Source organism: Topomyia yanbarensis, chromosome 2 (genome assembly GCF_030247195.1).
Source record: "Topomyia yanbarensis strain Yona2022 chromosome 2, ASM3024719v1, whole genome shotgun sequence".
Lineage (NCBI taxonomy): Eukaryota > Metazoa > Arthropoda > Insecta > Diptera > Culicidae > Topomyia > Topomyia yanbarensis.
The window spans coordinates 140,168,915-140,191,305 of NC_080671.1; the positions used below are offsets into that span (position 1 = coordinate 140,168,915).

The 22,391-nt window shown below is 37.1% G+C and overlaps 1 protein-coding gene across 2 annotated transcripts in view; it reads right to left on the reverse strand.

Annotated features, from left to right (window-relative positions):
* Positions 1 to 22,391, reverse strand: part of LOC131681538 (uncharacterized) — a 516,112-nt gene that overhangs the window by 337,500 nt on the left and 156,221 nt on the right. For both annotated transcript variants that reach the window (XM_058962362.1, XM_058962361.1), the window contains exon 3: positions 5,960 to 9,297. In XM_058962362.1, coding sequence (XP_058818345.1) covers positions 5,960 to 9,297 — 3,338 coding nt within the window. The remainder of the gene's footprint in view (positions 1 to 5,959; positions 9,298 to 22,391) is intronic.

Sequence of the window (22,391 nt, forward strand, 5' to 3'; positions counted from 1 at the left end):
TCATAAAAATCAATCAGCGTATGTAGAATGTTATTACAGTACTGCTGATTGATTTTATGAAGATCTGACATACGGTGTGGAAAAAACTGCTTTTTTCGTTTGAGAATTTTGCGCATTCTCTGTGCAGCCTTAAGACCAGTTTATTTTAAGTTCGGCTAAATGACTCAAAGTTTATTTTACATATTTTGTTTGCAAATTTCGCAGATCAACTAGTGGAAAGCTCCATTAAAAGTAATGTCCTGGCACTACATTCCTTGTCGGTTATTATTATAGGTGGCAATTGCAGGGTTATTGCGAAAACTTCACATTAAGAAACCTATTAGGGCGAATGTTTGAACATGTTATTTATAGAGCATTCGCCTTAACTCTCTAATGCTGACATTCCACGCGCAAATGCGCTTCTACTGGCTATCACAACTTTGCTAAAGACGATTAATTGGGTGAATTATTTTAATAATATCATTTAACTAAAATTTTACTCTGAAATCAAAATCGCTTTGTAAAATATTCTGAAACATGAAAACTATTCAGTTTTTCAAAATCATTATAAATTGCTCTTTGAAAAATAGGCGTGGTAAAACGCACATGTGCGGAGGTAAAATGCACCACAACAACGGGACGTAATGCATCACAGCAAATATCAAAAAAGCATTAATGCAACTATGCAGAAGACAGTAAAAATTGCAGCATTCGGATTAACAGCCTAAGTGTATTCTACTTCACTTCGGTTATGTTTCTGACATTACCTACCCATCATTGTTTCGAGATAATTTCATTCTTTTTGTTCGCTAGTTTTCCTTCTGTAAAAATATAAAATATCGATTGAGTATGTTTCAAACAGACTTGACATGAACAAAATTTCGAGCACGCGTTCAACCTCAAACATGCTTCGTCTCGATGTACAGGTTCGCCTCGATCATCGAACCCAAGCGAATGATGTACAAACTTTAGTTTAAACATCCGTGTACATATACCGGCTGCGTACACGAGAATGATTCGCACAAGGCAAAAAGAGTCAACGCTAGTGATGATGAGAGTGAGGAAGAGAAAACTAGTACCATGAACCCATGTGTACGCACACCGTGTACGTACATAGAGTTCGGTTGTGCAGGCGAACATGTACACGTGTTTTGGTACGAAATAGCGTGTTTGAGTTCGTGCACGGAAGTGTAGGTTTAATATGAGCAAAGAACCAAAGCGAACAGTATGAACAATGTTCATTTGGGAAGACTGGTTTTAAGACATTTTCTCGCCGGTTAACGTGAATTTCAAGCTAAAATTTCAAGAAAATATTACTGATAGTTCAGCTAATATGAAAAAATACTATCAAGAATATCGCGTAACCTTCATACTTGAGCTTCAATCCGGGCAGCTCCTGTAGCAGAAGACACTGTGTATCAAGACCGATATACAGAAGAGATAGAGGGTTTCCATGAGAAACTGGCCGACCACAAAATATGAGCATCGTTGATTCGAACGAAACTTTACATTTGTGTTCGGTTTATGAATCTCCATGATTTTTTCTGGCAATTGTAATATTCTGCTACAAGGGCAATTTTTCAAAAGGGCGTAGACGTTGCAATAATTTCAATTTTTTTGTTCGATTGCACTATTTTATACAGTAAAACTATCTGAGAACGAGTTGCAGGTAATGAATACTTCTGTGCGAAAAGAATATACGCTGAAAAAAATGTTGTGTCAGTTTTCACAAAAACAAAAATTGCAAAAAAACCATTTTGTCTATCTTTTATATTATGTCAACAAAAATCTAAAGAGAAAAGAAACATTTTGAATGTGGTTTCATGATGGAGAAATTATCAGCAAAAAAAGTTTTTCTAACAATAACCTTAAACATGTTTTTAATTTTCAGACTAATTGACATACAAAACTGTAATTTTATTACAGAATATAATTCTGTAATCATTCTGTATCATTTTAAATCAAAATGCATTTAACAAATATCTTCCAAAATGCGATAGTTTTCGAGATATTTGGAATTTTGCTCCAACAAAAAAACTAATTCATGTAATTATGTCCTTTTTAAAAGTTATTCGCATTACACCATCATAAATTGTCAAAAGCCTAATGTTTATCGTTTTAAAGACATACAAGTAGCTTTTTCAGTGTATTTGGATCATGGAGAAGCTTTTAATAAAAACGTTTTCGTAACAACAACTTTTGACAAATTTTTATGATTCATACTATTTGCAATCAACAGTAGATTTTTTTTTGAATATTTTTCTAAACGCCATTTTAAATCAAAATGCTTATAACAAAAATTTTCTGAAATGTAGTAGTTCTCGATATATTTTAAATTTTGTTTTAACAACACAATTATTTTGTTTTATTACGACCTTTTCAGAAGTTATTCGCGTTTCTCCATCAACAACAATTAGTTTTTCGTAAGGCCCATAACATTTCCTATAACTTTCCCATTGACATCAAGGCGATATTGTAAACCATTTGAAAGCTATACAAAGGCAATCAAAATATGATTCAACCATAGGATCTGATGATTAAACTATATAGTTGAATTATATTGTGGTTGTTTTCATATAACTTTCAAATGGTTTACAAAATCGCCTTGATGTCAATGGGAAAGTTATAGGAAATATTATGGGCCTTACGAAAAACTAATTGTTTGTTAATGGAGAAACGCGAATAACTTCTGAAAAGGTCGTAATAAAACAAAATAATTGTGTTGTTAAAACAAAATTTCAAATATCTCGAGAACTATTACATTTCAGAAATTTTTTGTTATAAACATATTGATTTAAAATGGCGTTTAGAATCATATTCAAAAATAAAATTGTACTTTTGACTGCAAAAAGTATGAATCATACAAATTTGTCAAAAGTTGTTAGGAAAACTGTTTTATTAAAAGCTGCTCCATGATCCAAATACACTGAAAAAGCTTCTTTTATGTCTTTAAAACGATAAACATTAGACTTTTGACAATTTATGATGGGGTAACGCGAATAACTTTTAAAAAGGACATAATTACATGAATTGTTTTCGTTGGAGCAAAATCTCAAACATCTCGAAAACTATCGCATTTTTGAAGATATTTGTTAAATGCATTTTGATTTAAAATGATACTTAGAATTATATTCTGTAATAAAATTACAGTTTTGTATGTCAATTAGCATGAAATTTAAAAACATGTATAAAGTTATTGTTAGAAAAACTTTTTGCTGATAATGTCTCCATCATGAAACCACATTCAAAATGTTTCTTTTCTCTTTAGATTAAAATTTGGAAAAATGGGTTTTTTCGTAATTTAAATTTTTATCATAAATTTTTGTTTTTGTGAAAAATAACACAACATTTTTTCAGTGTATATTTTTTTCGTGCAGAAGTATTCATTACCTGTAACTCGTTTTCAGATAATTTTACTGTATAAAATAGTGTAACCGAACAAAAAAAATTGAAATTTTTGCATGTAGAAACGTCTACACCCTTTTAAAAAATTACGCTTGAGTCAAAATAATCTTATTGACTGTTGAAAATGTTTAGTCTTCTATGTCGGTTGAACCTGTAAAGTTTCATCGCAATCTAAGATGGTCGGTCACGATTTTAGAGATTTTCGGACGGATCTTAGTGGAATTCCTCGATAGTATTTGGAGCATCGACCTGATTGGATTGTTCGCTATTATGGTTAGGGTTGCCACCTCTCCGGGTTTGACCCGGAGACTCCGGTTTTCGGGAGCGATCTCCGGGCCTCCGGGTTTTACATTAATTTCTCCGGGTTTGGTGGGAATAAGCACAATTTAAATTTTTTTGAACTGATTGATACTTTACAAAATATTTAAAAGTCTAAGTTAACTATTACGCTGGTTCAGATTCATTTTACCCGACAAACCTTTCGTTTCAAGATGGCAAAGATGAGTTCCACCAAATATTGCTGATTTCTTTCACAAATCAATGAAAATGGAAAACAAATTAAATTTACTACAAATTGAGGAAAGTAATATTTTGCTATATGCTATAATCCAACTGACTAGGTCAACATCAAACGAGTTCTTCCGGTGTTCTTGCTACTCCTGCAGCGTCTAGTGTGAGTATTTCCCCTTTGTTACGGCCTCTGGTGATGAATAATCGACACCACATATTGCTTCCCATATGATGCCGCAGCCAGCTCTCTTTTTGCTGTTAGTTGTGAAGTAGAGCAATGGTCGTTCGACATATCCTCCACTGTAAGAGTAGTAGGTGCTTCTGTATTCTTGGCACTTAGTCGGAAAAGTGAAATACTATACCAGATTAAATCGATAAAACCGTTCTCAGACGTTTACAGCTTTACTTTAACGTATACGTATACAATAGTAATAAAAAGGGATTAAAGTGCTCTAGAATACCGAGCAATCGTTTTGATTCCAAGTTCTCTCTCGTTCATCTTAAAATCGACCACCCACGTGTCAGTGAAAATCTCCGGGTCAAAGCCTCTCCAGAGGTGGCAACTTATGGTGATTTCAATTACCACTTTAACAAAAGCACTGTTTTGAGCGACTTAGTGGAATGATATATTAAACACTTTAACAGTTGTCTTCCGTTTTAATTCCACTATGATGACATCATAGTGGAAATAAAACGGAAGACAACGGTTAAAGTGTTTGATTTCAATTAGTTTGGTCTGTGTGAAAAAATATATTTGTAACTTTGCTACGAATAAACTTCGTACAACCAACTTTCGTGAAATATGCTAATTTTTCGTACCACTTTACCATCTACTTTCGTTTCTCATAAATCACGAGACTTTAGTGGACTTCCTGCGAATCTATTCGCTCTGTCGAATGAATAGTTAGATAAGACATAACAAATGACACGTTTTATTTACAAATCCCGCGTTACCTAGGATTTTTTCAAAAAATCTCCGCAACCCTTCTGTCGATTACCATATTTAAAATTCGTGTAAAACACGAAACTAGTCTATTGTACAATTCCGGCTCCGCGCCGCTTTGTACAGAAAACGACAAATCAATTCGTGAACTGTATTTTAATACTCGTTCTATTAAAGAATTTATTTTTCAATGCATGACCTCAAATAGATTATAAGCTCCAGTAATAATGATTTCAAATGCATTTAACATATGAAATGATTGAAGTCAATAGAAAATCACACGTGAAGCTCTTTGTTTTACAATTCGCAATCAAATGAAATTGCAAAAATGAGATGATCTCTATTGAACGAAATTTAAACTAACCGTAATATCATTCACACTATGCAATGCATATACTTATCATTCTATATCAACACTAAGAAAGTGTATGTATTTCAAATGAATCAAATCTACCGCAACGTGTCGTAGTGACGAACGGACAGAAAAATAACAATCATGTGCTAGCTTCCACAGCAGGAACTGCTTCATACTAGCTTAAAATCATTTTTCTATTTATTTTATTATTTCCAACACTTTGTAAACAAATAAGAGACGTCTGACGATACGAAGTAATACGTGACCACCATGTCAATGTACCGTGCTGCTTCAAACGCGTAAAAATTAATCGGCTGGTACATACGACCCTGCACACATGGACCCGCGGGGCACATGTTTAGTTTCAACTCGTCATCGCTAGGTTCGAACACGATCAACAAGCAGCAACGATCATAACAAAAACAATACTTCGACAGATTCCCACTGATTGTCAAACATTCAAACCCGTAATGTCTGATGTACGCGGAAACCGCACGCGGTACACAAAATTTATTACGCCCAAAACCGCGCCGTGAACAGCATAGCGTACGACGTGTTGCGATGTGTCGGTCGGTGACCAGTTTTGCATTATCGATCATGAAGCCACTGGATGCCGACCGATTCAATTTGGATCAGCCAAGCAACCACTATCTGCTGCACGCGAACGTCAATAGGTGTTTATGTGTTTATATAAAGAATTGAAATAAAAAGCCTCGTGTGATGATTTTAATTGAAATCAGAGCACGTGTGATCATCTCGGTACTTACCGTTTCACCGTCCGCTTTCCACCACCCGTCGTTGGCACCGACGCAACACTACGATTTCCGATGCTGTTGCATTCCGACGGTGGGCTCTTCAACGAGGCCGGTGAATGGACGCGTCTCGACGAGAGGGCGACCGCCGCTTTGCCGCCGCAACTGATCTTCGATTTCACATCACTGAAATTCTTCTTGATCACCGTTTTATTCTCGGCAATTTTACTCATCACTGCATCCCATTTATTCGGGGTGGCTGATTTCTTGGTGAAACTTAAATTTCCAACACTACCACTGACACTATTGGCGCCACCGCCGATCGCACGTGCACTTTGCTTATGACCTCGAATGGGACGCTTGTTCTCCTGATTTTCGCACTCGTTCTCGACGTCCAAATTTAGGACACTACCACCGACACTACGTGAGGATCCACCCGCCGAGGGATCCTTCAATTTACGCGTTTTGATCAACGCCGCGCGCGACGACATTTCATGTTTTTTCAGCACCAAATTCGTTTCATTTTTCTGCTGTTTACGACTGCTGGAGCAGGGTTTTTTGCCGCCACTGCCAGCACTATAATTTCGACTTCCACTACCAACGGCCGCGCCAGACAAACTGTCGGTACTAGTGTTTGAGCCACCTCGAGCGGCAGTAAAGTTGCTTGCGCTCTCGGTAGTGTTGCTGGTGCAAACACTACCACCAATGCCACTGCTATCGGCTTTACCGCTCACCAAAGAAGTTGATGATGATGGCGATGATGACGATTGATTTTGTGTCGCTGTGGTCGAGTTCGAAGCCACACTCTCATTCAGAGATGGTGCAACAGAATGCCCGCTGGCTTCAGCACCATGTTCTCCTGGCGACACAGCAACATTACTATCAAAGCTTTTCTCGCCGTTCAGCAACGGTGACGAGGCGTTTGTGCTAATAGACGATACTAGTGAAGAATTTTGCAAACAATTAACACCTTCCGCCGTTCTCCCACCGTCGCTGGACAGCACCTTTTTCTGGCTGTACGCGGTGTTACTACTGCTGATCGTATCTGTTGACGCGTCCGGGCTCATATCACTCTCAGTAACTGGGCGGCCTTCGCCATCATTAGAATAGTCAGTCTCCCTCTCAGCATGATTTTCATTCTCGGAGCGTCTATGCACTAGGTCATCCTCCCCCCGGTTCTCCACATCGGTGAAAATTCCGCTTGATTCCATGCAAGAATCATCATTCTGTGGCTGCTGGTTGATGAACACGTTTGCTCCCTGCATCATTGGCCCGTACAGTTGTCCATCGATAATCTGTGCCCTTCGATCACCTCGATTGAACACATCATCGGCATCGCTTTCGGTGAAGAAATCACTGTCTGTCATGGGATCTTGACGGCGCGGTACCGGTGCAACCGCTGCTTGAGCATTCCACGCAGCAGCAGCTTGATTCTTGATTCTCGGACCATTCGAAGGTGAATGATCAGCACCGCGACTAGCCGGCCGAGACATTTCTCCATCGCCCTGGTAGCCCGTATCTAAGCTGGTAATGCTTGTTATGCTAGTTATGAAGCTATTCGAAACCTTAGATGTTGCTGATTTTGTCATTTGGTCGGTCTTCGACTCGGAATCTGCTTGCGATATCTCTTGGTACATTATCGGGCCTGGATTCGTTAAGATCTCCGATGGTAGAAGAATGCCCGACATATCGGTTTTAACACCCACCGGATCTAGCGGAAGTTCCTCCGGTGACGGTGTTTGATCGATTCTACAATGATGCAGTCCATGTCTGTGGGAACCTGTATTCAGATGCAGCTCCAGATCTTTGGTGTTATTCGTATTCGTAGCGGTTGAGTCCAAAAACTCCTTCATCTGATCAGGAGTTAGTATTCCTAAGCTTTCGTCCATTTCGAATGATCCTTGCTTTGTCAGACTGTTGGAAACGGGTGATTTGATGTGCAGTTTCGCTGAAGAGAGCGACGAGTCGCACAATTCGATTGAACAGTCCAACGTACAGTCATTCAGATCCAACCCGAAGGAGAATCTATGCTTCGCGGGAATTGAGCAGCGTCCTTCAGAAGGCCGAAGCACGATCTCCTCTCGCCCAACCGAAACCGGTTCTTCTATGCTTAAATCAATGCTATCTTTTTTGGTTCCCGTATTTTCTACCACAGCTCTCGATTGGTCCTCGTCCAACTCAAGATCTCCGGCTATCAACGTGTGATCATCAGCGCTGGTATTAACAGGCAAATCAATAAGATGCATGGCATCTTCCAAACTGCCCCCGTGCATGTCCCTCGTTACGTTCAAAGCCTCTGTGCTCAAACCAACCGCCTGCGGGGAGTGCATCGTAGAACAAAACACCTGCGTCTTGTTCAGAATAAGTGACGGGTCGGAGAAGTGCATTAAATTGGTAGTTTCGTTCATGTTGAACGTCAGTCTAGTGGGTCGCTGTGCAACAGGATCCGTCGCTAGCAATCGATCGGGACTGTCAATCACGTGGGTAGTGTCCAACAGCTGATCGATCTTCGGTAGGGCTGAAGCCGTCTCCAACTCTTGTGTTATATTTGGAATGCATTGAGTAACGTTTACTAATCTGTCGAAAACCATTGTCGAGCTTAAGATACCCTTCTCATGCCTATCATCTACATCAAGCGTACGTGTTTGGTCCAGAAGTGAGACATCACTTCCGGATTTGCTTGTCTGAAACGACGACGCCCCACTCGTTCGGTTCAGTGACTCTCGACTACCGCCGAGTTTCAGTGACTCCTGGGACGACTTAACGAACGTGTCGCTACGTTTCACTTCATACGTGACGTTTCCACCGTAGTTAAGCGTTACCGTTTCAATGCTTGGAGCCGGCTTCAGCATTGCATCTCCACTAAACTGTTCCGACGTCAAATTATCCGTACTGCCAGCACCGACCAGTTCGATCGATTCGTCTACCAACATTCGTCCATCACTTTCGCCGTAGTCTACGATGTTGCTCGGAACTGCGGCAAACAGCTCGTCCTGTTTAATGTCATTGAGATTCTCGGTAGACACCAGTTCCAACTTTTTGTAGAAATTCAACCCACTGGTAGGTTTGTAGTGAGGTGCCGGTGTTGATGCCGCCAGGGCACCAGGATATGGAGTTGAATCACCACATAGCTTGTCTCCCGAGTATGACCTAGCGATTGTGATAGCCGATGATCGCGGTGGTGCTGGAAATCGGGCCGGGGTTGCAAAGGGTACAGTTAATGGATGAGCCACCGAGGGCTTCACTAGCTTGGACTGGAACTGCGGAGGACGAATGGAACCGGGGATTGGGATTCTGCTGCTGCTGCTGCTGGCGGTGGTTCCGATGCGTGGTATTCGTGACTGTGAGGGGTCCTGAAAATAAGAGGGAAAATAGTTGCGATTACAATTCATGTTTTACAAGTAAAGCATCAGATTGGGTAATAAAACAAAAGAAACAAATGCCGGTAAGAGAGAAAAAACAAAGTATAATACCCCGTAATCAAAAGCATCAACTAGCACGTTCATTACAAAACAAGCATCCATTTTTTTTTTGGTGCTCCAGATCAGTTACAGCGATCTGCTGTTGCTGTGCCACTAATTAAACTGCTCTAGGGTGTAATCATACCGCAGACATCGTCGAAGGGGGGTCATCAAGCAACGCATTATCCAATGCACGACCATCATTTAGGGCAGTATGATGCGGAGACAAGTTAATTTTGTAAAGGCGCAGACCGCTACAGTCTTAAGCTCAATGTCGGTCGTGGGGGGGCTTTGGATCTGGAATTCCCAAACAATCGAAGGAGGTATGCTGATGTGTATGTAATTAGAATCATCATTGGGGTTGGTTCGACATGCTCTCAGAGGGCAATTATTTTAATTGGAAGTATATGTAGGGTAATTAGCCTATTTAAATCTTTCACTTTCCGAAACTCGAAATTTATTCTATTTTTTTCTTTTTGGTTCATCGAGTAAAAGTCTAAACTTTACAAATCTTATCGAATTTCCTGTGTCAGAAAATTTTGACAAGAGTTATCGTGTTCGCCGCGGCGCTCCTCGACGTGGAAATGGTTGAGCGTCTACTCTTGGAACGCTCGTATGTGCGACGAAAAAATTTTTTTTCGTGCACAATGAATGTATAAATAAATCATAACTATTTTCTAAACCACCAGAACATTGCGAAAACGAAAATGTGACAACGGCCTACGACAAAACATGCGTCTAAATTCTATTTCATTTTATCCTCCACACACTCATTTTCGCTTTGAGTTAGAGAACGATATTAGTTCCTTTGATATTGAACATAGTGCTGGGCAAAGAAAATGCACTAGAAACGATATTTACTTGTCGTTGTTCGATTTGGTGGAATTACGAACTAGCGATGATATTGGATTTCCGTAGAATCGAAAGAACAAGGGGCAGTGTTTTTATTATTTTGCTTGGTATGTAACGGTATGTTAGTAACGAAGGGGGCAGCGAAAAGACAAAGGTGAATCCAGTGGATTTCATCGTTCATTTAATGGATATGAGAATTTTGGACCCTGGTTGTAATAATATTAAAACGACGCTGCCAGAATCCTGCTTTTGGATATCTTGGTTTAAATTTTTCAGCGAATGCGCGAATTGAAAAAAATGGTTTTTATGTGTCTTGTTTTCTTCTATTTTTATGAACTTCATTTTTTTTAACCAATTGTTTTATTGCCAGCCGGGATCAACTGAAACCCATTAGAATAGGCCCATGCGCAGAGAATTTTCAAGGGGAGGGCTTCGATTTTTTACGTTTATTTCAAAATAAAGGTATAGAAACCCTCAAACTTTCAAGATGTTTTCCAAGGCAGTCTTGTGTACCAATCGACTCAGCTCAACAGATTAGGTAAATGTTTATTATCGAGAAGGAGTCAAAGTATACTACTGCCTGCTGGCTCGTGGTGGCTTCGGTTTGGTTTGTTGTAATTAAGCCTACCGCCCAAACATAAACCTCTTGTATATCATCGCTATCCTCATCCATTCGAGGCCGGTGCACATAGGAGTATTTGAACAAAAAAGCTGGCCGAAAGTCAAATATTCAAAAACCGTTATCAAGGGCATTATACTATATCATAATATTCTCCAGTAATTTCTACATTAATCGGCATCCATGTTGCGTTTATTTGCCAAAATTTGGCAACACTGTTAACTGTCAAAGGTAGAGGTTTTTTACTTCTGCTTGGCTGGTTAATAGTCGCGCGTGGAAACAAAATCTTCAGACATTGGTGATTCGAACTGTTTCAACTCAAATATCCTTTGCTTTTAATAAACCAAGGTCAGGGTCACATTTTGACGTAGACAGACCCATGTATACAAAAAAATATCAGTTTGAGAGAACTTAGATACAAAGAAAAAAGTCCTTATTCAAAATTGAAAAAGTTCATGTTCCCAATCCGTCCCAGTGAAAACTCTTGGACTACTAGATCGGCAAAAAACTTGCGCATAATTGCGCCATTTTGAATGTAAGCTGTTTGAATAATTGGATATTTTTGACATTTTTACCACATTGTCCGTGCGAAATCCAAACTTTTTCAAGGATATTTCTTTTGAAAATAATGGATCATTTTGGGAAAGATTCATGTTTACTAACCCGGGGAACAAAATTATGGTTTTATTAAGGAGGGAGTAAGGGCTTCAACGTAACAAAAAACACTTTTTTGCGAATTGTTTTAGAACTTTGCGTGAAGCAAATTTATCAAAACTTTTGTACATTATAGTGTATCATTTCAATAACATGCTATAATTTTTCTATACAAAAATATCGGTAAACGATTCGATGCCGAATCTTTTTGTAGGACGTCTCTGGAAAAAAAACATGATTTGCCGTTTTACCTGCCATTCCAAAGCTACTTAACCGATTTCTTTCAAACAATGTATACACATTCTATGTAAAAAATGCTTAACCACTACGTCGAGCTTTTAAGATAAATTGTCAAATTCCTGGTTATTGCATCCTAAAATCTGCTAACCTTACATACTTGTTATCAACCGAGGTCCTCAATAATGAACATTGGAATATACCCATCCTTTAGAAATACAATATGTAAAAAATATCTCTTTTACATAACAGTTAACCAGAAAGTTTTTTTGCACTTGTATATGAACACAAACCTGCAGATTATTACTAAATCATTGATTTTATATATAACTAGCTGACCCGGCAAACTTCGTCCTGCTGAAAACAGTATTCATCATTGAAATTATTTCGAGCATTCATGATATCAACAAAACGAAGAACGAATTGCGCAAATCCATCATGCCGTTCTTAAGTGATGCGCGGTCTTACGTACGCCAACTTTGTTTTATGTATGTATATATATATATATATATATATATATATATATATATATATATATATATATATATATATATATATATATATATATATATATATATATATATATATATATATATATATATATATATATATATATATATATATATATATATATATATATATATATATATATATATATATATATATATATATATATATATATATATATATATATATACATATATATATATATATATATATATATATATATATATATATATATATATATATATATATATATATATATATATATACAGGGTGTTTGGTTCATGGTTAAGAACCTCTCGAGGGATGATTGACTGTCATATTTAGAGAAACAAATTGTTCTACACATACCATGAAATCTCAACCGTTACTAAGTTATTGTACTTTTTGTGTTAAAAACTTATTTGTCTTAAAATAGCTCTAACTTAAAAAATATACTTTGTATTTCAAATCTTTTGGATCCATTGGATAAGTGAGAAAATTTTCCACTGAAAAATGTCCTCAAATGTTTCAGCTAGTGAGGTTAATTAATCTTTTCACAGTAATTTATTTAAAATTTAACAATTTTGATCGACTTTTCGTTCACTTCGCGAAAATCTTAATAGTTAACATCACTATTTTAATAATTCAAATTGTTAGTCTTGAAAAGTTGTATAATTTGTTCTTTGACATGATACACTTATCTTGTCTTGTTTTCATGTGTTTGGGTTATTGAACTTGGATATTTTAATCTCATATTCACTAATACTAGCTCTTATTGAAAAAGTATGGCACTAATTGTACCTTTTCCTATTTTTATTCGAAAGCCAGGAAAATTTTGCAGAGAAAAATGTATTAATACCTTTCAGTTAAGTGAATTTGGTATTCTTTTAGAAGTTAATTAGTTTAAAGTTAGTGTTATTATTAGCATTTTCGTTATTTTCTTAAAATAATAAATAGTAAACTTCACCATTATTATCATGGAATTAATGCATCGCAGCAAGTTCTACAATTCTTCCTTTGACTCCATTCAATTATCTCTTTTAGTTTCGAAGTAAAATCATTTTTATCTTCTTGTTTCATATGCAAAAACAACGATTTCGAATCCACTGCATTTGTGATGAGGTCATGCTGTGTTAACTATTAAATTGCAGCGAAATGAAAAGCGGTAGGGATAAAGTGTTAAATAACAAATTGTAGAGAATATTAAGGGGCACCAAATGAACAATAGTGACGATAAATTTAGGTGATTAATAAATACAATAATTACAAAAATCACCAAAAAAACGCAAATTTTGAGTTATTTTACTAGTGAAAAGTCATGTAGTACACTTAACTAAAAGATATCTGTACATACATCGAAAGGAAATTTTCTAAGATTTCCAATGATGCCCTGGTAATAGCGATATAAAGCATATTTTTTAGATTAGAGTCTTTTAAGAACTTGCAAGTAAGATACAGGAAAAGTTTAGAAGAGAAATTACAAGGAAAGGAGAAGAGATAGGAATATTATGTAGAAGAACAAATTATGAATCGTCCTCAAACCCAACTTTCGGATAATAGATATCGCTACAATCATAATTCATTATTCTGAGAAAATTAACAAAAACCTCATCAAAAACACTAACTTTTAATTACTTTACAACTAAAAGGTAATTAAAACTAAATAACTAAAAGATATGAGAACACCATTCAATAGGAAATTTTCTCACCTTTTGAATGGAACTAAAAGATTTAAAATACAAAGTATACTTTTAAAGTTAGAGATATTTTAAGATAGATAAGTTTTTTACACAAAAAGTTCAATAACTTTGTAACGGTTGAGATTTGATGGTATGTGTAGAACGATTTTTTTCTCCAAATATGACAGTAAATCACCCCTCGAGAGATTCTTACTCATGAACCAAACACCCTGTATATATATATATATATATATATATATATATATATATATATATATATATATATATATATATATATATATATATATATATATATATATATATATATATATATATATATATATATATATATATATATATATATATATATATATATATATATATATATATATATATATATATATATATATATATATATATATATATATATATATATATATATATATATATATATATATATATATATATATATATATATATATATAGATAGATATTCGTAGAATATTAATTGCGGCTGCAAACAAATATTCAAATAATTTCGGCCAGGTTTTTCAACCAGATACACCTCTTTGTGTTGTTAGGACTTCAGGGATTTGCTCTTTTCGTTTTGTGCTATTCGTCCATTTTTTTATCCATAGCTGCTTTTCCTTGCTTTCTGTCCAACTTTTGCGGTATATCTAACCGGCTGAGGTCTGCTGCAAATATCGTAACCTGTCTCCGACGGAGTGATCATCGGCGGTGAAAATTCTCTAGGCAACGATATCCCGATTTTCTACTACTTCGTGTTTTTTCTGCTTAGCCGCTGCTGCTATAGCATACAGACCGACATCTGCTGTGTGACGGGTATACTCACAACTGTTGCTAATATCGAAACCTTTCGAAACGTGTACCGATCTTTCTGCGAAGCCGTCCAACTTGACATATATCCCTTTCCAACCACCCTCGCAAGGTTTCTTCCTTGGTTTTTTCGTCGACTTGTTTCTAGAGTGACTGAACTCAAATGACATTTTATGTGTCAAATCGGTATTTTTTTCTAAACAGGAAGTTATAAAAATTTAAAAATAATTCTGAACCCTCCTGGGAGGTGTTTGAACCCCCAAAACCCTCCACTTGCGTACGAACCTGCATTAGATTATTACCTGCATCACATAGTTCAATTCGGAATGCTATGAGAAAACATGGGTTTGATATTTACACAATAAATTGGATCAACTCAATGCTTACAAACCGTGAAATAACTAGCACGCTTGGAAACAAGTCACTGACTATGAAAACAAATAAGAGATGTCCTGAAGGCGGAGTTCTTTCACCCTTATTGTGGTCATTAGTTGTAGACGAGCTATTGAAATCATTTTCTGAATTGGGGTACGAAGTGATTGGATTTGCAGATGCTGTTGTAATCCACGTGGGAGGAAAATGTAACTATGTTATCTCAAATATAATGCAATCTGCATTGAACTTCCTTTCGAAGTGGCGAAAAAGGAGGGCCTGAACATAAATCCCTCCAAAACAATCATAATCCCATTTACTCGAAAAAGGAAATATTCCATATCAACACTTCTGCTCAACGGAACAGAAATTGAAATGTCCTCTGAGGTAAAGTATCTGGGATTGATACTAGATTAAAAACTAAGCTGAAATGCGCACATTGAGCAGATTATAACCAAGGCAACTAGTACTCTTTTGGTGTGCAGTAGAACAATTGGTAAAAAATGGGGTCTCAGACCAAGTATGGTTCACTGGTCATACTCTACGATAGTCAAGAATATAAAGAATAACATATGCCTTGCTAGTTTGATGGCCTACAACAAAAGAGACATCAACTCAAAAAAGCTAAGTAAACTTCAAAGGCTTGCTTGTGGAGCGATAACCGGTGCCATGCGAAGTACTCCATCGAATGCATTAGATGCAATGTTGCATCTCCTTCCGCTATATCATGTGATACAACTTGAAGCGGAAAAAGCGCATTGAAAATAAATCATCATAAACAATTATTATCTGGAAATTTAACAAGACATCTGGCGATTTTGAATGATTTTCCTATAAATAACCTCGTCATTGCAAATGAAGGCTGGTTACATGCGATGCCGAACTTTGAAACTACTTATAAAATTATGGAGCCAGAACGGACAACCTGGGAACAAAGTGGCCCTAGTCTCCGCCCAGGTTCAGTAATTTTCTTCACAGATGGGTTAAAAAAGAATCATTCCACAGGATCTGTTAAAACAGGACCAGGAATAAACACCGACAGTGTTTCTAGAATGCACTTACGTATGTCTGAAATAAAAATATCAGTATGCAAATATCTGCATTTTCTCAGATAGTCAGGCTGCGCTCAACGCATTAAGGGCTCCTACGAGTCGCTCAAAAATAGTATGGGAGTGTATTCTTGCACTCCGACAATTGGCGGAGAAAATCATGATAATTTATACTGAGTTCCAGGACATTGTGGAGTTGCAGGGAACGAAAAAGCCGATGAGCTAGCAAAAGAGGGTCTTCCACTAATTTTATTGGCCCAGAGCCATTCTGTTGAGTCTCACCGAGTGCCCTAAAAATGGACCTGAAAAAGTGGGAAATCACAGCTATAAAGAACAATTGGAGTACCACACTTGGACTACGACAATCAATTTATCTCACCCAACGAGAAAAAAAAGACCTTGAGTTGCTTAGACTAACAAAAAAGAGCTATGCATCATGACAGAACCACTTACCGGACACTGTCCGAGTAAATATCATCTTAAGAAAATTGGTAAGCTTACAAACGATACATGCCGCGTCTGCGGTTCTGAAAGTGAAACATCAGAGCATCTTCTCTGCGAATGCAGTGCATTGATACAACGCAGACTAAGAGTCCTCGGTAAAGAAACATTGGAGTCTTTTGATAGTTGGACTGCAAATCCCAAGCAGGTAATAAACTTCATACGAAGTAGAGTGCCTAACTGGGAAGAGTGTGTAACTCAATAACGACAATCACTCATCAATAGTGATATGTCATAGTAGATAGCACACTTAGATTAAGGAAGGGGCACACCACGATAGATCTAAATACTGGACGCAGCCCTAGTAACAACTGAGGTTTTTAGGTGCTCTTGAAGTCTCTCTTGAAACTTAGATTGCACTTGTAGGTGCTACAAAACTTAAATTGTTACTTGGGAGTGGTTCGTCTTCAACAAAAAATGACTATTACCAGGTGTATAAGCTTAAATCCGCTGCTTGCTCATAGATAGCGTTACTGACCATATTTAGCTACCATAGAAACGTCATACTTTTTTGTGTGAGTTCGACACCTGTTTACATCAATCATTGCACATCATCAGTAATTTCATATAACAACTTACGTTTTTCCTTACGTAATCAGGTCTAAGTTTGTGTCACAAAAAGTGCATATGTGGGAAGCTCTACTTTTTTGCTGTAATATGAAGAAATCGTCTGCTTACTCGCATCAAATGCTTGTGGCGGCTTATAGTGATAATGCGTTATCGGAAAATTAAAAAAAAATTAAAAAAATTAAAAAAAAAAAAACAAACTATCAATGTTTACCGCTAGCACCAAAAACTAATCAAATTGCGCCGTACATTGCGTGACAAAGGCCAGGTTATGAACAAAAACATGAGAAGCCCCCATCGCACAAGTCAAAAATGGCCAAAGCCACATGGAGACACTCAACTGGGAGGTGCCACCTCATCCCGTTGATTCACCAGACCTGGTCCTTTCCGATTATCATCTGTTTTCAATGATGGGTCACGCGCTCGAAAAACAGCACTTCGAATTGCACGCAGACGTCCGAAAATGGCTTAACGAGTGCGTTTTCTCGAAAGGCCAAAAATTCTTTTGGCGTGGTATACACAAATTTAATTTGAGCGACCGAAAATAATAGTCGCAAAAACAGACCATGCTCCGTATAACCTGTTTCAAATTTATTAGAATTTAAAAATCGGATTTACTTTGGAAGAATCGGTTTTTTCCGGTTTTTATACTGAAGATTTTTTATCCGACTCTTACAAAGAAGAGAACCAGTCCGATTATTATACTTGAAGTTTGTATTCGCTTTTTGTATTCTAATATATTTGAAGGTGGTTTTACGACGAATGTTCGATCCTTGCGACTTTTATTTTCGGTCGCTCATTTCAATTTCGAATTTTTTGTTGTATTTTATTGTAAATACCCCAGAAATAGCAAAATAAAGTTAGCCGATTCAATGTTCATCAATTAGTCGGTGTTAAGTCAGACCGGACTAAGTCGCAAAACATAAAAAAATGAGATAATGATAGCAATGGATAAAGAATAACGTCAGCTACATTCGACTTTTGCCAGATTTAAAATATGTAACAGTAAGCAAGAATTATGGCAAAAATTAATTTCCATTTATAATGTAAAGGATGCTGCGATTCAAACTTTAAACTCGTTTTTCTCGAAATCAATATTTTACCACTTAGTCCGGTCTGACTTAACACCGACCAATTATGTTGGAAGATGCAGTGTACATCGCAAATAAACTTCCAGAACATTAGCGAGACAGTTCAGTAATGAGATGCACTTTTCAATATTGTGAGTGGTTCCAGCCTTATGGATAAAAAATATGCCTGCTTCTAGCGATACACTTGAGAAAACAACTTCCGAGATCGAACACTGGGAAATAATACTCACTGATGTTGTTGCCGCGCAAATGAGTTAATTATACAATGTCAGCAGTGCATAAGAAATGCATCACTGCTACACGTAGGGAAGGTTGATGTTGATCTTAAAATCCCGAAAATGAAATGAAAAGAACACAGAAAAAGGGATCACTGTCTATTTACCAACCTCCCGCGCCTAATATACATAAACGTGTCATACGCAGTCCGATTAGCTAGCTTTGGGTTTTTCCTTCTCACTTACTCTGCGGTTAGGATAGTAATAAAATCTTAGAAAGCGGTACAAATGTAACCGCATATTTTGTGAGCCCTTGCGGGACTGGACTAGGATTGAATAGCAGGAATCAGTATTGTGGTTAAATACGTCAGTCTTGAAGAGGCAGGGCCAAATATATAAGTAAACAAATAGGAATTGCGCCCTTCTAAGGCCATAGGAAATCTACACCGTATCTCAGGAGAATAGGGAAAAACTTAAGGACTAAAAGGGACAAATTTTCCCGTAGCGATATATGAATCTCGCGGGCAACATGTAGCTTTAAGATAACTTTTGTAAATATTTTCTGAATAAATTAAGTTTCAAGTTTAAAAGTAACCAGTGAATCCTTACTATAGAAAAAAAATTCATTTCAAGTGAAAAAAGTGAAAACAACGACAGCGGAAGATCAAGATCGTCGTGGATTAACGGAGCTAGGACCCCCTCGATAAAGTTAAAATAATTTATCGTCCCGTCGTTTAACGCTCTTGGAACATCTTAAAGTCCGCGTTGTTTCAGATGTAGAAAACGGTCGGGCATAATGTTTTATAAACTCAGGAGGCAAACAATTCGGACCAGGCCATTTCAACGGATCAGCGCTAAACAGAGCGCTCAATATATCGACATCATTTATGTTAGGACAAGGAAGGTTGATGCTATACGATAGAAATATATCAAGGCACTGTACAGTTTTTTTTGCCAAAATCATGCCATCTATTAATTTCGCCCAAATCGTTAAATTATGTCAATGACGCCTACGGAGGAATTTGTCGACACTACAAGCCCTGTCATATGGTGTTGTTATTTTAATGATTAAATCCCTAAAAGTGAAATATATTTCCTAATTTTCTTGCAAGCGCATATATTAAAATTATGGTTTTGGCAAAGTTGTAAAGCAAGCTTTTGCCAACAACTTTGCAGAAGACACAAAGTCTATATCTTTAATATCTTCAACATTATTGCTGGTTGTTTGTGGATGATCTCTTTAAAGCCAATTCATTAATATAACTTTTGAAATACCATTCTGACAAGTTCAAGTAATTTGGTAATTGTTGGAAACTAAAGTGTTTCAAATGGTGATTGGTTGCACACGAGGAAACGGCTGAGTCTACGTCTATAGTGTTTTCGGGCTACTCATCAAAAATAGCAAGATTTATCATTTGCTGTTATGATTTTCGTGATTAATATTATTATGATTCCTATAAGTGAGAAATTCCAGATGAATTTTTTTTTGGTAAATAAATTATCTAGCGTCTTTGGAAAAGTTGTGTAGATTTCTTTCACGAATATCTGTGCTGAATACACGAAGCCTATCCTTTGAATGCTTAAGAAGTTATAGCTCGTTATATTTGGAAAACCCCCAAAAATATTTTTTTAAATATCTATTCAATTATCATTTCTACTGGTTTCATATATTCTACGTCGTTATTGCAATCGTCAAAATACAAAAAAAAATATTAGCGCGTAATTTTTCTAATCTCGAGTATTTTCGAAGATATTTGACATTTTTCAAAAAATAATTTTTTTTTCAAATCACTGGAGACAACGAGAGACAAGTGGAGATTGATCAGTGATCTCTTCTGGAAAATATGTATCTTGGTGAGACTTGGATTCTGAGATGATTATGACTTTCATTGGTTTAGTTTTCGATAAAAATACACTGAAAAAAAATCAGTTTGGACAAGGAAAAGTTTTTTTCAAATAACTTTTTATTCCATAAAAGTGCCCAACTCGAATTTTGGACGGTAGGTAAGGAACATAACTACTTATCTTGGAACAAAATTTCATCCAAATAAAAGATGGGGTTGTTTTGCAAATCGACTTTAATTTTTTTAAAACGAGTTTTTTCAGTGCAGGAGTCGATGATTAATTTTGTAAAAATCACTCCAACGACATTTTTTGTAGGATTTGTCATTTTTAGACTAAAACCATTTGAAAAAATTGGTAAAAAAAAGTTTGATCCTTTTCAAAAGACAGTCTAGATAATTTTTGGAAAAACAAAGTATGCAAGTGGCTTTTTGTGACAAGGTCTTCATGTGCCAACTCTGAATACGATTTAGTGCGAAATTCGTCAAACGACACCGTAACTAACACAGTTGATCCACAGTTACAGCCGAAATGATAGTCGTCAAAGATGTATAGTGCCCTATACCTAATGTACCCCTATATCTATTTGACCCCTTCCTACTCTATATATTGTTTTCGTCTTCCTTTTTATGGGATATCATTTTTAACATCCCAAAGCACATTTTATACCAATTAAAAAAAATCGATCTTCAAAAAATTCAACAGTGGTGTAACCCCTCAATGTAACCCAACAACTCGTTCTGAATCATCATCCCCAAGTAACATATGTAACAAGTCTAAGAAAATTTTTATCCTATTTAGTTGAATATCAGCTGTAGAAAAGTATCAAAGCATTTTTTTCAGACCATGGTTTGTTGCTAATAGACCAGAAACAAGTTTGTTATTCATACGTCTCCCAACCTTTGAACGGAACGGATCGTTATATTTCACAGTGGTGTTCGGTGTGTAAATTTCAGTGATTCAAGGTCATCCTTTGTTCGTTCGTTAGCTGCCATTCTGCTGGTGCCAGCAGTAAATCCAGTACATTGTTTTCGCTGGTGCGGAACAATCGACGTTGTTTGCAGATAAGTTTTGCTTTATTTTTTTCCTCGTTTGCTTTCTTTCCTTTTCCCTACTTTTACTCAAATCAAATAATAAGACACATTCCCGTTTATATAACGCTCTGCCCTCGTGCTTAAATGGCCGAGGGCGAAATACCATCTGATGTAATCATGGAAGTCCCTGATCCCCCTAATACTCGCATTGCTCCCCGTATAAAGCAGTACCCAGAAGGTTCCTCTGGGCCATGGGTGGTATATTTTCGGACCGGAGAGAAACCGGTTAATATATTAAAACTTTCTCGAGATCTGACTGCTAATTACCCGGCCGTAACTCAGATAACACGTGTTCGGGCAAACGAGATACGTGTTCTAGTGAGTGATCTCGGCCAGGCAAACGCGATTGCTTGCTGTGAGCGCTTTACGCGGGAATTTAAAGCGTACGTGCCTTGTGTGGCCTGTGAAATCGATGGGGTAGTGTCCGAACCGGGCCTGAAATGCGAAGAACTGTTGGAGCACGGGGTTGGCTGCTTTAAGGACCCCTCACTTGAACAGATTAAGATCTTGGAATGCAAACAATTGTATACCGCAAACACCGAGGGAGGTAAGACTACCTACTCTCTATCAGGCTCGATTCGGGTGACATTCGCCGGGTCCTCTCTTCCCAACTACATCCTCCTTGACAAGGTTCGCCTACCAGTTCGCCTGTTCGTACCGCGGGTCATGAACTGCAGCAATTGCAAGCAGTTGGGCCACACAGCCACATATTGTGGAAATAAGAAACGGTGCGGCAAATGCGAGGGAGAGCATGAGGATGACTCTTGCGACAAAGAAACTGAAAAGTGTATTTGCTGCGGGGGCCCTTCACATGCTCTTAAATCATGTCCTGCGTACAAGCAGCGCGGGGATAAAATTAAGCGCTCCCTTAAGGAACGCTCAAGGCGTTCT